The following is a 15050-nucleotide window of genomic DNA, read 5'->3' on the forward strand; positions in this document are numbered from 1 at the left end:
TTTATCTGCACCCTTCTTTTAATGCTTTTTCTTCAACAATCCCCCATGCCTCCTTGGCACAAAAATGGTACCCATTTGCACACCCACTGAATGCCAAATAGAGGCAAACTACACTTGCACCTGTTTTCTGACAAACTTATACCACAGTTTAGAGCACTGCTGAACTTGGCACATAATGTCTTTGACTCTGATTTATTTTGTAGAATTGTATCTTTCGTAACATCAAAAATATGTAGCTTCTAACACTGCACCTGGTCCAGATTGTACAGAATGAGCCTAATCTTTTTTTCGCTGTGATTTTTTTTTTTTCCTGAGAACAGAATTCTTGGAATTGCCTTCGGTCTCCTGCATTTCTTGACATTATACTGGTACCTGTGTGTGAAAAGTTCCCAGTGTAAGAAAGGCCATGCCTCCTAGCTGCAGTTCTGTTTCGCAGCATTTTTTCTTCATGTTTTTAAAATGAGTAAATCATATGACAATAAACAGAAATACCCTCAGTGAAGAGAGAAGGGGAAACTGTTGTTTATCTGGTCAGGTGGTTTAGATTAGCAGTGATGCTGGTCTGTATTATGTTACTTTAAATCATAGTGTCCCAACAGGATATAAATTATGAAGATTGTTACAGTATGTTTCATCCAATGTAAGATCAACAAATTGGAATAATTTTTTTATAGGAAAATCACAGTGCTTTGGCAGGGTTATTGTTAAAGAATTTAATTTAACTTCAGATTTGCTCACATTATTTCTTAATATATAAAACACTATTTGCATGATGTATGAAGTATAAACATTTGAAGAATCAAAGGCAAGAATGCCTTTTCCAAGATTACATAGAGTGGCAAACTACTTAGAATAGATCAGTGTTTGTGCTTTTGCTGTCAAAATGTTTGATATAGAGCTGGCTAGCTAGTTTCTTCACCGACATAATTGTAAACAAGTGTTGCAAGCCAGAGACAGCCTCCTTTGTGGAAAAAAGTGTAAAGGTTTTCAGATATTTTGAAAGCTTTAACATATAACTTGGGGTATAGAATTTACAGCTCTAATATTTATATATAATTTTATTTTAGGGAGCAAAGCAAACAGGCTTCAGTTTTGCATAAATGGGATGTGATGATCAAGGATGGAAAACTTCAGCAGCCAGTCCTCATTTGATTTCTAATATGATAGTCTAAATTAGGAAGAATATAGACCAATAATTGAGGTTAATATTTCTTACAAGGTCAATATTTTTTTAGATGTTCCAATAAAAAAATTCCATGTCCATGCATGCCTACATGTCATTAGTATTGTACCCCTACTGTTTCCCTCCATTAGTATTTTTCATAGTTAAGCGCCCAATCTTCTAAAGTGATGAGCAGCACCTGTGAGACAAGAAGAATTTAGGGTGCTCAATATATTGCACGTTCAGGCCCTTTAGGTGTCCATAGCTTTCACTAAACCTAAATGATCAGGTAGTGTTGGCAGTAGAAAAACATAAATTCACCTTGTTTGCTAGGAAGTGCTGATGTTCTGGCCCCAGTGGTCTATGCATTAGGCCCCTCCAATATGTATTAGTATAACTCCCTGGGCCTGAACATGAAAGCAATGCAAAGGCTCCAGCTTGTGTTGAATGTGGTAGCCTGCCTCCATGGTTGCTGTGCATCCATCACCCCTGCACTATGGTCCTTCCACTGGCTCCTGTCTGTTTCTGTTGCCAGTTCAAAGACATAGTCCTGATTGTCAAATAGGTCAGGATATCAGCAACTGCTTCTCTATCCATAGGGTGAGCAGATGTCCCCGATTTTGGGGTCTTTTTCTCACATAGGCACCTATTACCCCCCACCTCCTGTCCTGATTTTTGACACTTGCTATCCGGTCAGCCTATCCATCCAGGACGCCTCAAGGCAGCTGCACTTTTCTGGAGCAATGCAGCCCACAAAGTGCAGGAGAAGGTGTTTGAGAGGTGGAGATAAAGTTCTCTGGGTCAAGGAAGTTCAGTTGTGGAACTTGCTCCCAGAAGGAGTCAGACTATGCAAGAGTGTGATTATATTTAGGGCATGCTTTAGCTACCTCCTTTTCTGAGTGAACTTTCCCACCATTCTTGCAATGATATTAAAAACCATTTTTTATGTGATGATTAATGTAAAACCCAGCTAGGGAAAAGGAAAGGCAGTTCCATGAAGATAGCTGCTTAGTGCCTTGTAGCTCTAATTTACCTAGATATTATGGTGATGGACACAATAGAGAATCTTTAGATGGATAAATAGATAAAGATTTGATAACAAACACCTCACCAAATGTCTCTTCCTTCCCTTTTTTAACATTGGTGGAATTTTTAGGTTTTTAAAAACTGAATTAACTTTTTAAAAAAATACCATAACCATGTAACAAGATGGCTCTGTTTTAACAAGGAAAAATCTTCCCTAAATGTAGTCAATAGAATTTTTTAAAATGCAGATTTCACTTGGAGCACAACAGAAAAAGTAATGAAACTAACTTAAACAAAACCAAGTGACCGACTATAAACGAAGGTATTGTACAGCATACCTTTAATTTAGCTCAACATTAAGCAACTTCTTTTCTCTGCCTGCTGACCCATAAATAAAAGTTAGCTAGTTACAGGAATGAGGTTGCATGCATGGAAGTTTCACAATTTGGAGCTGAGGCCTAATGATGTGTAATTCTCTTTATTATTCTGTAACATAGGGAGTTAAACTGCATGAAGAACAAAGAGGACAAATGCAACGCATAGTGTTCAGTGAGAATATGTAATGGTACGAAGTGAAAGCAAACATGCTAAGCACTGTATATTCTAAAGTATAAATGCATTATTATGACTTGTATTATCCATTACGTACGTGTATCCCATTAATAAAGGATACAAAATGTTTTTGTTATTAAATAGTAATGCTGCAAAGACAGGTAGCCCTTACACCAGGTCAAGGTTAATACTGCCCCCAGCATTATAATGACAGATTGGAAATAAAAACCTTAATGTATTTGTGATTAGCTTATGTTTCTCTTGGCTGAAAGATTTAGGAGGCCCGGGGACCCTAAGTTCGTAACCTTTGCATTTAAAAACAAATAAATAAAATGCTTGCTAAATTGCTAGGTCTCAAAGCTGTTTTTCTTGAGGAGCCCCATCTTTTGAGTAAAGAATTGTCTGAATGCTGTGTTCCGGTGATACATTATGGTACTCTATCACTGGGAACTCACCAGGCGGTGATATATTAGCACCACACATCAGCCTGCCTTGCTTTGATGTATTAATCATCAGGATAATGTTGGCAAGCATTGTGCAAAAGCTGTATGTTTAAAAAGTGTTAAGATGAATTGAGTCCTTGCTTAAGACATGTGAAAAGAAGAATAGCAGATTAGCAGAGAGACTCTGCAAGCCTCCCAAAGCTGTTAAATACTCTATAGTGCAAAGAGGTAGATGGAATTTCATCTTTCCATTCACTCCTGAAAGCAAAGCGTATAGCACAGTTTTTTCCCTTTCTCAGGAAAAGCAAGTTGCATTAAGCCATATTTAGTGATAGCATGTTCTGTCATTTTAAAAGTATAGTTGGGCTGTCCCAGGGCACAGCTTGAGCAAGAGGTACCAGCTGAGCTTGCTTAAAACACTTTCTCAATATGATTTCTTCTTTCAGGAGTGATTTAGCAAGGAAATATTTTCCCAAAACAGGCATGTCAAAACTGGGAGCATCTAGAAAATGAATCTCTGTCTTAGAAATTGCAGCTGAGCTACTCCTGCAATTTCAGTAGTTTTTTAGTTATTCCTTTCATGACTCGTAGAAGACAGAAATGGAAAAGACCCGTTGGATCATCCAGTCCATCTCCTTGCCAGAGCAGGATTGTTCCATACAGTAAAAATTCTAGTGTTGTTTCCACTCTAATTTAAGTGTTGCTTTCAATATTTCCCTGGGGAAATTTTTTCACAGGTTAAGAAATGTGTAGAAACCTATATTTCTAAACTTTATTTTAGTAAAACATTATCTAAATCTAAACTAAAATTACACAGTCAAAAATCTATATAAGGTATTCCTGTGGCTCCTATTACCGCAGTACCAGAGTACCTCACAATTTTTAATGTATTTATCTTCACAACACCCCTTGTGAGGGAGGGAAGTACTATTTTATCTCCATCTTATGGATGGGGAACCAAGGCACAGAAAGACTGTTGATCTCATCCAGTATGGTATTTCCTTTATTCAAAATAGCTGCTTTTAAAACTTGATGCACAGATTTTAGAAAATGCTGCTGAGGTTCTGTGTTGTGGATGATTATATATATATTCAAATTAAGATCTTAAAATGATGTTATCAGTGGTTATAGGTGCCACAAACAATCTGCTAAGGTCAAGGCCATGTAGGGACTTATCAGCATAAATAAAACACTTATCCACCTAGCAACAAGAAATGTTTTGGCTGTCTGGTAAACTGTACCCACCAATGCCAAGTGACAATACTGTCATGTGACTCATGCTTGATAATGATCTTGCACTGCAGACTGCTTAATAATTTTCATTATTTTTAATTAACGTTGAAGAAGTGCAGACTCCAGCTCAAAATAAGGTTGGTTATGTTGCCGGAATCAGGTAATTACTTTAATTGATCACAAGATAGTTTCCTTGATCACCAATTAGACCAAATTACCGATCATGTTTCAAGACGTGAAGAAATGTCCAAACTGATTGTGTAATAGTGTTTTCATATCTAATCAAACCTAAATATCTTTTCCTCCAGAGCCAATTGTATTTTGTAAAAGGAAGGTTATTGGCCTACAAACATAAAGGTGATCCATAAACAATAGAGTTCTAATTTATGTAATTAGAAAAGGATGTATTTAGGGGCCTAATGGAGATTGCACTGGTGAAATTACTCAGCAGAGCTGCTGCTCATTTTCTTAGTGGGAGATATGTGCTCTTTTGTGCATAATTAAAATAGTCTATAATCAAAACAGAAAAAGTAGTTTATTTTAGTAACGTGGAGCAGAGAAGATTGCTTTGGGTAAAGCAGGGTTATATGTGTATGTATGTAAATACCCCTGCGTGTATATAATTGCACACACACGTGACGTATGTATAAAATCATAGTTTCGGGATCCTTTTAGCTCTGAAACCTCCAAAAGCCTCTGCTGTGGTAGTTATGTCCCACTGGACGCTCTTACTACCTGTTCCCAGGATTGAGCTCATAGGAAAGGACAACAGGACATTCTCCATGGAGGGCCCAGTGCTTAGGAATTCATTCCCTCTTGTAGTTGATGAAAACCTGAGTTTGGCTATCTTCAGGATGAAGTGCAATTTTAAGATGACTTTCCATTTTTAGCTGTGGTGGTGGTGGTGGGGGGGACATCAAGGTCTGCTAACTGCTGATTTCTGGTCAAGTTGGTGAGGGGGGAAGGCACAGGGAATGGTCTGGTAAAGTTTAATGGTCATATTTGGTCACCAATTAATTTGTTCTTTAATGTTTTTTCCATTTGAACTTAAGAGTGAGTGGTGATGGTTATGCAATAAAATAAAAATATCCATGGAAAAATATATGTATGTACTCGTGTGCGCACACACACACGTGTGTGTGTCTGTACATAGATATAGATACTGGCAGTGCATATATGGATTTGGTCAGATTTTTCATGAATTCCCTCCCTTTTTCCCTGCACTACCTGACGATAAAAAGGCAATCTAGTTTCAGATGCCTTTCTGACTACAGCAGTGGCTTTTAAACTACCCTTTGGAAGCAATTCTATGTATAATTTGGTATGGTCTTGTAAATAAAGATGTTAAGGTAGTGGGTATTTAAAAAAATATTTAAATAAAATGTAAATCTTAGAATTTTTAATAAAGCTGTATATTCCCTAATGTCTAGTGCTGAGTTTACTGCTTTATGCTTTGAAGCATCTTGTTGCAATGCTTGAAATTTTTGAAACGTAATTGTTCACTCCAAGTAAAATTAAACCAAACTAGAGCTTCAAGGGAAGTTAGTGTTCCCAATTTTTTTGAATGTTCTTGGGTCAAAGAAAAAAGCTTTTTAATTGCTGACAGTTTGGTGGTTTCCAAATGACAAACCTCATTGGAATAATTTGCTCTGATTGTAACGTTTGCATTCATCTGACTGGCAAAGTGACTTACAAAGTCATACTTCATCCAGGCCCTGATTCTTTTTCTTAAAGTGTTTGTAATTTGTGAGAGAAAAAAAGACTGAAACTATTATCAACCATTATGTTATTTATTGACCACATGTTTGTTTGAAATGGCCATTGCTTGATGGGCCATATACAGGCTAGTCTATAAATTAGTGCTAAAAATGATCTAAACAGGTAGGTCTATGTCAAGATACTAACTTATGGCAAGTATTTTAATATGAACCAGATTATGTATGTGGATAGGGTTTTTTTTTGCTTTGCAGTTTTAATTTAGGCCCTGATCCTCCTGGATGGACTCCTACATCTGTGCAGAGCCCATTGACTTCCCTTGGTCTCTGGGCAGGCATAGGGGCCTACCTACATGGGTCCTATCGTAGAGTGAGTCCTTGATTTGCATGGAGTTTTTTTTTTTTTATAATGCAGAGATTTTCTGCAAATATTTTTGGCAAGGGCTTCCCACATTTTCTCCTTGAGCCTGTGATTAAATCCTGTATCATGGGGGAGTGTGAAGAGAAGAGGGTGGGGGACTGGGAAGTCTGTATTCTCTCATTTAAACCAAAACATTTTCTCATAAAGGAGAGAAGTGACCTCACGTGGCCAACCTCCCTCCTCCCCCGCTCCAAAACAAAACAAAACTAAACTGCTTACATTCAGGGAAAGTCACTGGAACTGAACTCTGTTCCTGAAAAATACACTGGGTATATCAGAGGTGGGCAAACTACAGCCCGCAGGCCACATCCGGCTCGCGGGACTGTCCTGCCCGGCCCCTGAGCTCCTGGCCTGGGAGCCTAGCTCCAGCCTCTCCCCCACTGTCCTCCGTCCCACGCAGCCTCAGCTCACTTGCTCCACTGGCGGCGCAATGCTCTGGGCGGCAGGGCTGTGAGCGCCTGGGGCAGCGCAGCTGCAGAGCCCGGCCTGACCCGGTCTCTGTGCTGCATGGTGGCCGTGGCGGCGGCGTGGCACGGCTCCAGCCGGGTGGCACAGCTGTAACGCCGCCAGCCACAGGCAGCGCGGTAAGGGGGCAGGGAGCAGGGGGGGTTGGATAGAGGGCAGGGAAGTTCAGGGGGTGGGAGTGTGGATAGGGGTCGGGGGGGACGGGGTTGAATGGGGGCAGGGGTCCTGGGGGGGCAGTCAGGAAGGGGGGGGGTTGGATAGGGTGGCGGGGTGCACTCGGGCAGGGGTTCCCAGGGCAGTCAGGGAACAGGGAGTGGGGGGCGGGGTGTGAATGGGGCAGAGGTTCCGGGGGGGCCATCAGGGAACAGCAGGGGTTGGATGGGGCAGGAGTCCCGGGGGGGGGGGGAGGGATGGGGCAGAAAGGAGGTGGGGGCCGGGCCATGACCTCCTCCCCTAACCGGCCCTCCGTACAATTTACGAAACGTGATGCAGCCCTCAGGCCAAAAAGTTTGCCCACCCCTGGTGTATATTGATAGTATAGCAGAGTGTTTAACTTGGAGGAAAGGTGGGGTGAAGATCTAGGGGCATAGGGATATCTGCCTTGGGTGAATATTTAAAAATATCTGATACCTGTGGTACACCATAGGCAAAATAATTGTTCTTCATCGGTATCTTTGGATAAGTCATTTTGGATAGAACGATCGACCAGTATCCAAAGAGGGAGAGAACTCTATCAGCAGCAGGAAAATGACCATAATCCCTTTAGATTGGTAGTAAATTTTTAACAAGGGGACCATGACTTGGAGCAGTATCCCACTGAGCAGAGGGGGTTGTAACCCATTGCAGGAAGAAGCCAGCTAATCAGAAAGCCATGAACTCTGGGAGTTAGGGTGACCAGCTAGTAAGTGTGAAAAATTGGGACGGGGTGAGGGGTAATCGGAGCCCATATACCCCCCCACCCCCAAATATTGGGACTGTCCCTATAAAATCGGGACATCTGGTCACCCTACTGGGAGTTCATCCCCGGGGCATGTGCTGCAGAATGCTGCTTTAGTAAGGGAACAGTGATGATAGAATGGGGAGTAATCCAGGGAAGGTGGAATGCTCCAAAAGGTGACGTACTCAGAGTACTCAAAGGGATAGGGTACAAAAAAATTATCTTTAGGTCCCAGTACACAAGGGCCATCCCTGTCATTACATATCGCTGGGCTTTTGGAATATATCCTTGTAGATCCATAACACTAACCTTAACGCACGTTCCTAACAGATGAAATATTTCTCTGTATTCCTTTTATCCTAGGCTTTTGGATTTATGACACGAGTTGCTCTGCAAGCAGAAAAGATGAATCATCATCCCGAATGGTTTAATGTGTACAACAAGGTAATACATTGAATAACTTTTTAGGTACCTTTATGAACAATTTACTAGACCAGATCAGCGTATAGAACATCCATTTCTGTCACTCCTTTTCACATTAGGAAGCTTCTGTACATCAAAAGAGTAGTGACTTTACCTATCTCCTTTGTGGATTTTAAAATAATATTTGCAAAGAAGATCCAGTCCTGCTAATGGACAGAATAAATTAGCATTTTGTTCTTTTTTGTGTGTGTGGGTGTTTCTTTTATCTTAGGCTAGGTCTACACTACCCGCCTGAATCGGCGGGTAGAAATCGACCTCTCGGGGATCGATTTATCCCATCGGGACGCGACAATCGATCCCCGAATCGGCGCTCTTACTCCACCAGCGGAGGTGGGAGTAAGCGCTGCCGACAGAAAGCCGCAGAAGTCGATTTTGCCGCCGTCCTCACAGCGGGGTAAGTCGGCTGCGATACGTCGAATTCAGCTACGCTATTCACGTAGCTGAATTTGCGTATCTTAAATCGACTCCCCCCTGTAGTGTAGATGTACCCTTAGACTAGGCTGATTTTCTTCCTGTTGTCATCATGGTAATGTGCTTAACATTTGACACACTGTGAAAGTGTTTAAACTTCAAATTGTTCCTACCTTTTAAACGTATATATTAAATAGTGAAGAGATTGTCTAGTCAGTGGTTAGAGATCCGGGACTCCATAGTTCTCTCAGATTTCTCACCACAGGCTGTGTGACTTGGACACATCATGTAACCTCTTCGACCAAGATTTCCTAAAATCTAAGCCTAAACTTAGGCCCCTAAATCCATGTTTAGGCCATCTAAATAAATGCTCTGATTTTTTCAAAGCTACTGAACACTTATCAGCTCCTTTTGATGCATGTGGAAGTTAATGGGAGTTCAGAATTTTGGAAGATCAAGCCACTTGTTCCGGTGCCGAAACAGGAGCCTGGAAAGCTAACTTAGGCCTGGTCTACACTGGGGGCGGGGGAATCGATCTAAGTTACGCAACTTCAGCTACATGAATAACGTAGCTGAAGTCAACGTACTTAGATCTACTTACCGCCGTGTCTTCACTGCGGTAAGTTGACAGCTGGTGCTCTCCCATCAACTCCGCCTGTGCCTCTCACCCTGGTGGAGTACCAGAGTCGACGGGAGAGCGCTCAGCGGTCGATTTATCGCATCTAGACTAGATGCGATAAATCGACACCCGCTGGATTGATCACTGCCCGTCGATCCAGCGGGTAATGTAGACAAGCCCTTAGACTCATATTCTGAAAATCTTGACTCCGGTGTCTCAGTGTAGCTGCCTGTAAAGTCAGTTATAAAACTTATTTAATTTGTAGTGGTTTCATGAGAGCAAATATTAGTCAGGTGCATTGAGACCCTCCGATAAAAGGCAATACTTCAAGAGCCGATTATTACTATCATTTTATTTTCTAATCTCATTTTGTTCTATTAACTATTTTTTCTTTAGTCACAGGTAAATATATACCATGCCTATCTAAAACAAAACAAGGGACAAGCAGAATGATGATGCATGCACATAAAGCAATGGTTTTTGTCTGACTGGCACAAAGTGCCATGTGTATTTTTTTCAAAATGGGGATTAATTGGCACTGAAACGGTCTAATTCTTTTTTTAAACAATAAGGCAAAATTAAATACATTCTAACTATCTTATTTAAAGAGAGACATTAAGTGATGTTGGACAAAGTGCTTATCTCACTCTGGAAGTTTTGTCTTGACTTCCCAGGGTGTTTAGATTTTCTTTTTTGCAAATCCCTGCTACACAGGAACAACTAACAAAATGTAGCACATGACTTTTCATCTGGGTAAGTCTAAACAAACTCATACAGGCAGCCTGTATCATAGCGACATGCACACCAGTCTGTTTATTTTTTCCTTTCAAAACTAATCTGCAAAGAGCTCACCAGTTTCTTCACCTTTAAGATACTGATTTTTATGCTCCAGTCACTTTATTTGGTGTTTGCAACTTGGTCAATGACCTGAATTCTTCATGAAACCAATATGTGGAATTTAAATGTAAAGAACGAGTAATTTAATCGGATGCTGCCTATTGGATGAAACCCAAGAACATGAAGCCAAAATTATTTTTTTACTCTGTGAAGTGCCTCTTTGGTTAGTCTCCAGATTCTGTTGAGCCTACTCACCTTGCAGCTGACTCATATGATGTCTTACAATTTGAAAAAATAGTAAGATTCCTACTCTTCGTCTGCAGGCAGGATTTTTTTTTAAACCAATTCATTAAAGATCACCCTCCCCACAAAAAATTTCAAATTGAATTCTGACCAGTCTTCACTGAAAGCTTGGAATGTAAATTGTAATCCACTTCCTTTCCTTTTGCTTACAGGTTCAGATAACTCTTATTTCCCATGACTGTGGAGGACTGACCAAAAGAGATGTGAAGTTGGCTCAATTTATTGACAAAGCTGCTGCTTCTGTGTAATAACTGAATGTTGAAAATAGCATTGCCTTCAGACCGCTTTATATTTGAACTTTATCATTCAGTGAAGTGTTCTACATTCTAAATTGCTGCTGCCACTTGTAGTGTAAAATGATTTGTAATAAAACTAGTTTAGCAGCAGCATTTAAAAAAAACAAAACTCATCAACCTTAGTCTGAGAAAACTGCCCATACCTCATACTTATCATTACTGGTCACACGTACAATACATCAGACAAAGCAACAAAGGTAATTTTGAACAATCCTTCCTTAGAAATTAAAATAGACTTTTCACATTAAAAACCCAAACCAGAAATGTGATTCGCCATTATTCCACAATGGATAAAGGCCAGAATGACTGCTGGAATCCTTCCAGAGTGATAGGATTCTCCAAGCCCATAGCCTAGTAACCCTACAGGGAGTAATAGCACTGGGGTACTGCCAAGTGAGCGTGCCTTATTCTTGATCCCAGCCAGCAGGACAGTAGCTTTCTTTCTCTGTACTCTTGTATGCAGACACCAGTAGTGGTGAGGTGCTTTTCAGACCTGTCACCTTCCCAATAGCAGGATATTGAGGGCTTGATCCTGCAAGCTGCTGAGTACCCTGGCCTTTATCCGTCAAAGCACTTAAGGACTTATTGAACTTTAAGCACATGAATAGTCCTGCTGAAGCCACTGGAAGTACTCATGTACTTGGGTGAAGTGCTTAAATATTTTGATGGATTGGGGCCAGAGAACTCAGTATTTGAATCCTTATTTTGTGATAGCATTCTCATATTTTATTAAAGCCCATCTATAGGAAAGGGGAGTGTGGACTAAGCCGGGTTTCCGTCACACCAATAAGTGCTGCCAGCAGTAAAGGAAACGACGTTAGCAGGGTTCTCTTGATAATGTGGGCAGGGCTAATCTAAAGTTATGGTGACCCATTTTCTTATAGTTAAAAAAATTTGTTTGTAAATCTTGTTCTAAGAGCTACAGATCCTACAGACCCAGCTAGGTTTAAAATCCATTTCTCACAACATCCCAAAGGTCATAAAGTCTATGGCCTTTATTCTCACTCAGACAAAATTCCCACTGATCGCAGTGGGAGTTCTGCTCATGTAAGTATGGAAAGAACTCTCTCTGCAGTACTAAGTGTACTCAACATGCACAATCAAGCCTTTCTAATAATTATGTTGCTGCTTAACTACCGGGTTAATTGGCATCTTATAAATGCCTAGATACATAGATAGAATGACACCAGAGGCACAATTACTAACTACTAAGAAACTAGATCTGTATTGATTCATGTCATTGTCAAAGCCTTTTTGTATGTATTAGATATGTGCTCTCCCAATACTTTTTGGATGCAGTGCAGTAGCTGCCATCCAAATATTCCCATCAATACATTTATAAAATAATGAAGCACAAAATAATTAACATATGCCGTATCATGCACTTGTAGACGACAGTTGTTGATTGGTAAGATTTTTGAACCAAGAAGTTTTTTAAGTTAGCATCCACAGGCTACCAAGTTAAAACTAAAGGGAACCAATCTAGGTTTTATGCTTTCAAATGCCCATCCCTTAAAATCTGTTTGTATTTGTATGAAACTAAGAATTTCTTTGACATGATTTTAAAGTGATCACTGCTGCAGGGAATTACTTGAAAAAATAACTGGTGTCTTGTGTTACCCACGGATAAATAAATCTGGTCCTGAAGGTTTGACAATGCCTCTCTAATAAGCTCTGAAAACTATTTTTGTTTTTTAGAAATGAGATATTATGGGAAAGCTTTAGATAAGAACAATAAAATCTAATTCCTCCTCTGTAATTTTGTTCCTGTATAATTATTATATACACGCACATATGTGACAAAGCTGTTTGGCATTCGCATAACTTATATCTAGTTACTGGGAGGTCTTGGGTTTAAAATATTAATATATATTTACATTCTCTTAGAAAAAAATCCCCACAACTTCATTTAGAGCTCAGAGCAGTATTCTCTAGTGACGCCAGGCTGTGCAGTGTTGTTATTTTTTTGGTCTGCTGCTTGGTGATAGAGACTGAGCGAAATAAATAGAAAAGGTGAGCAGTGCATTGGAAATACTCTTACTTCAGCATAGCTTTTGGGGATAATATTTGTTTGGCTTCTGCCTCCTGCTCCTCTCCTGGTGATTGCAGAGAGCTGTGAGGTGTCCTCTGTGAGTATTGCTGTGTAAACTTTGTTATCTTGTAATGAAAATAGTAGTGAAAAACTGCTCATGTCTGTTCAAAGACTGTTGACTTCAGAGACCGAATCTAAGGGGAAAATCCTGGCTCCTTTGAAATCCGTGGGAGTTATGCCATTGGCTTCACCTTAGCCTCAGAGGCAATTTCCTTTCCTCCAGTTCCTCTTCAATCTTTTTGCTAAACGGCTATTGGCTGCTTCTTTCTCCTGCACTCCATGATACCTGCAGCTCCTCGGCACAAAAAGCAATGATGTTCTCCTGGGCTTTGGTTTGCCTTGCAGACACTAGATTCTCCTTTCATTACCAAAGTCCAGTTTTTAGGTTTTGACAGAGTTCTTAGCATTTTTGAATTGCATCCAAACTGTGTTGAACCTTCATCACACCTCCCCCGCCCCCCCAATCCTTAGCTTTTGTAATAAACTAGCTGCTTTGTGTGAAGCAAGTGGCAATGGAATCTTGGCACTCCACTAACTATGCTGAAAAACCTCTGGCTTCCCTTTCTGTATCTGGGAAAGATTAAGGAAGCATAAATCCGCCATCTAGCTTGAGTTCACAGTTTGTGCATGTGTCTGTCTCTCTCAAAATACGTTCCTGTACATGAGTATATACGCTCTTGTTATACGTTGAGAGGATGTGTAGAGATATTGAGAAGTTGGGAGAATAATCGTTTCACTCAATATTGACCCCTCGGTTAGAGCTTTGCGACCGTGTATAGCAACTTTAACCAAGGAAGTGAATGGTGCCATGTCCAGTTGAAACTTTATGGGAAATTTTATATAGGAAGAATTTAATTACAGGTATTGCATTTTAGTCAGGACATATGGGCTAATGCTTCTCTTGTGAAAAGTACCAGTGGGTTTTGGATGACCAAAAGTGGCCAAAACTTCAGTTTTTAATCTTGTCTGAAAAACAGAACCTGTAGAGTCCTAATGCTCCATCACATCAGGCTGGTTCAATAGGTCAAAACATCCTATTTCATCACAAATACCACTTCTGCGGTGTCCTAATTTTTTTTCTAGTAGCTTTCACTTTCTAGTACTGACGGGTGCCTGCTCTGCTTGGAACTTCAGAATAACAGCCCACCGCAGCATGGTGCCCCTTTCTCTTACACTGGCAATGTTTCCCTGCTCGTTGCAACCACTAGGTCAGCAACCACTAGGTTATATTTCATTGGAATGTTTTTGTTTCCAGGTTGATTGTGGTGCTGATGAGTGTTTGGATTATCTGTCATTAAACAACTGTTTCCTTGAAGGTAACTTCCCTGCATCTGGATTAATCTAGACCTGTTCCCAGTTGCCAATGGGATCTCCAGTTTCACAGGGAAGTCTGAAACAAATTCAATAAATTACCCCAAAAGCAGGAGTCCTCAGTGGGACTGTTAAGCAAACCATGCAAACACCACATTGGGTACTGGGTCTTGGTGAGGTAATTAAAGTAGTGATTATAATCACTGGCAGGAGTGCTGGCTTCTGCTATCACAGTGCAACCCTGATGCTATCCCGTGCAGTGCTAATATCACCAAGGTCACCAAATGTTCCCCATTTCCCACTGGCCTGTGTGTTTGCTCCCACTTTGAGCCGTCATCTGATTATAATCAAAGAGAACTGACAGAGATAAAGACATTGTCCTCATCACAGAATATGTTTGAAAAGAAAAGTAACTTTTCCCTAAAAAATTCCTGTGGAATACCAGAGGCAAAATAGAAAAGGAAAAAAAATAAAGAAAGCCTTACAAATGTAAGTAGATGTAAGTGAAAGGACACAATCATTGGACTTTACCAGATCAAGCAGAAAGATTGGAAGTAAACCCATTCACCATTGAAGCATGTCCATCTGTCTATAAAAAAATGAACTTTTCCTAATCCTTCTTATTACTCAATTGTAGTGATGGAAAGACTTTGAGGTGGTTGCTGAAGAGAAAGGTGTCTTTTTCTTTTGGTATTTCTTTTAATTAAATTTCAGTTTTTAATTAAATATTGTTGTATTCTCATT

General features: G+C 40.3%; 1 protein-coding gene across 2 annotated transcripts in view; it reads left to right on the top strand.

Annotated features, from left to right (window-relative positions):
* Nucleotides 1-12662, top strand: part of PCBD2 (pterin-4 alpha-carbinolamine dehydratase 2) — a 35273-nt gene extending 22611 nt beyond the window's left edge. For both annotated transcript variants that reach the window (XM_005309440.5, XM_065555030.1), the window contains 2 exons: nt 8318-8398; nt 10760-12662. In XM_005309440.5, the coding sequence (XP_005309497.1) occupies nt 8318-8398; nt 10760-10855 (177 nt within the window). In that variant the 3' untranslated portion in view covers nt 10856-12662. The remainder of the gene's footprint in view (nt 1-8317; nt 8399-10759) is intronic.
* The last annotated feature ends 2388 nt before the right edge of the window (nt 12663-15050 follow it).

Source organism: Chrysemys picta, chromosome 8 (genome assembly GCF_011386835.1).
Source record: "Chrysemys picta bellii isolate R12L10 chromosome 8, ASM1138683v2, whole genome shotgun sequence".
Classification (NCBI taxonomy): domain Eukaryota; kingdom Metazoa; phylum Chordata; order Testudines; family Emydidae; genus Chrysemys; species Chrysemys picta.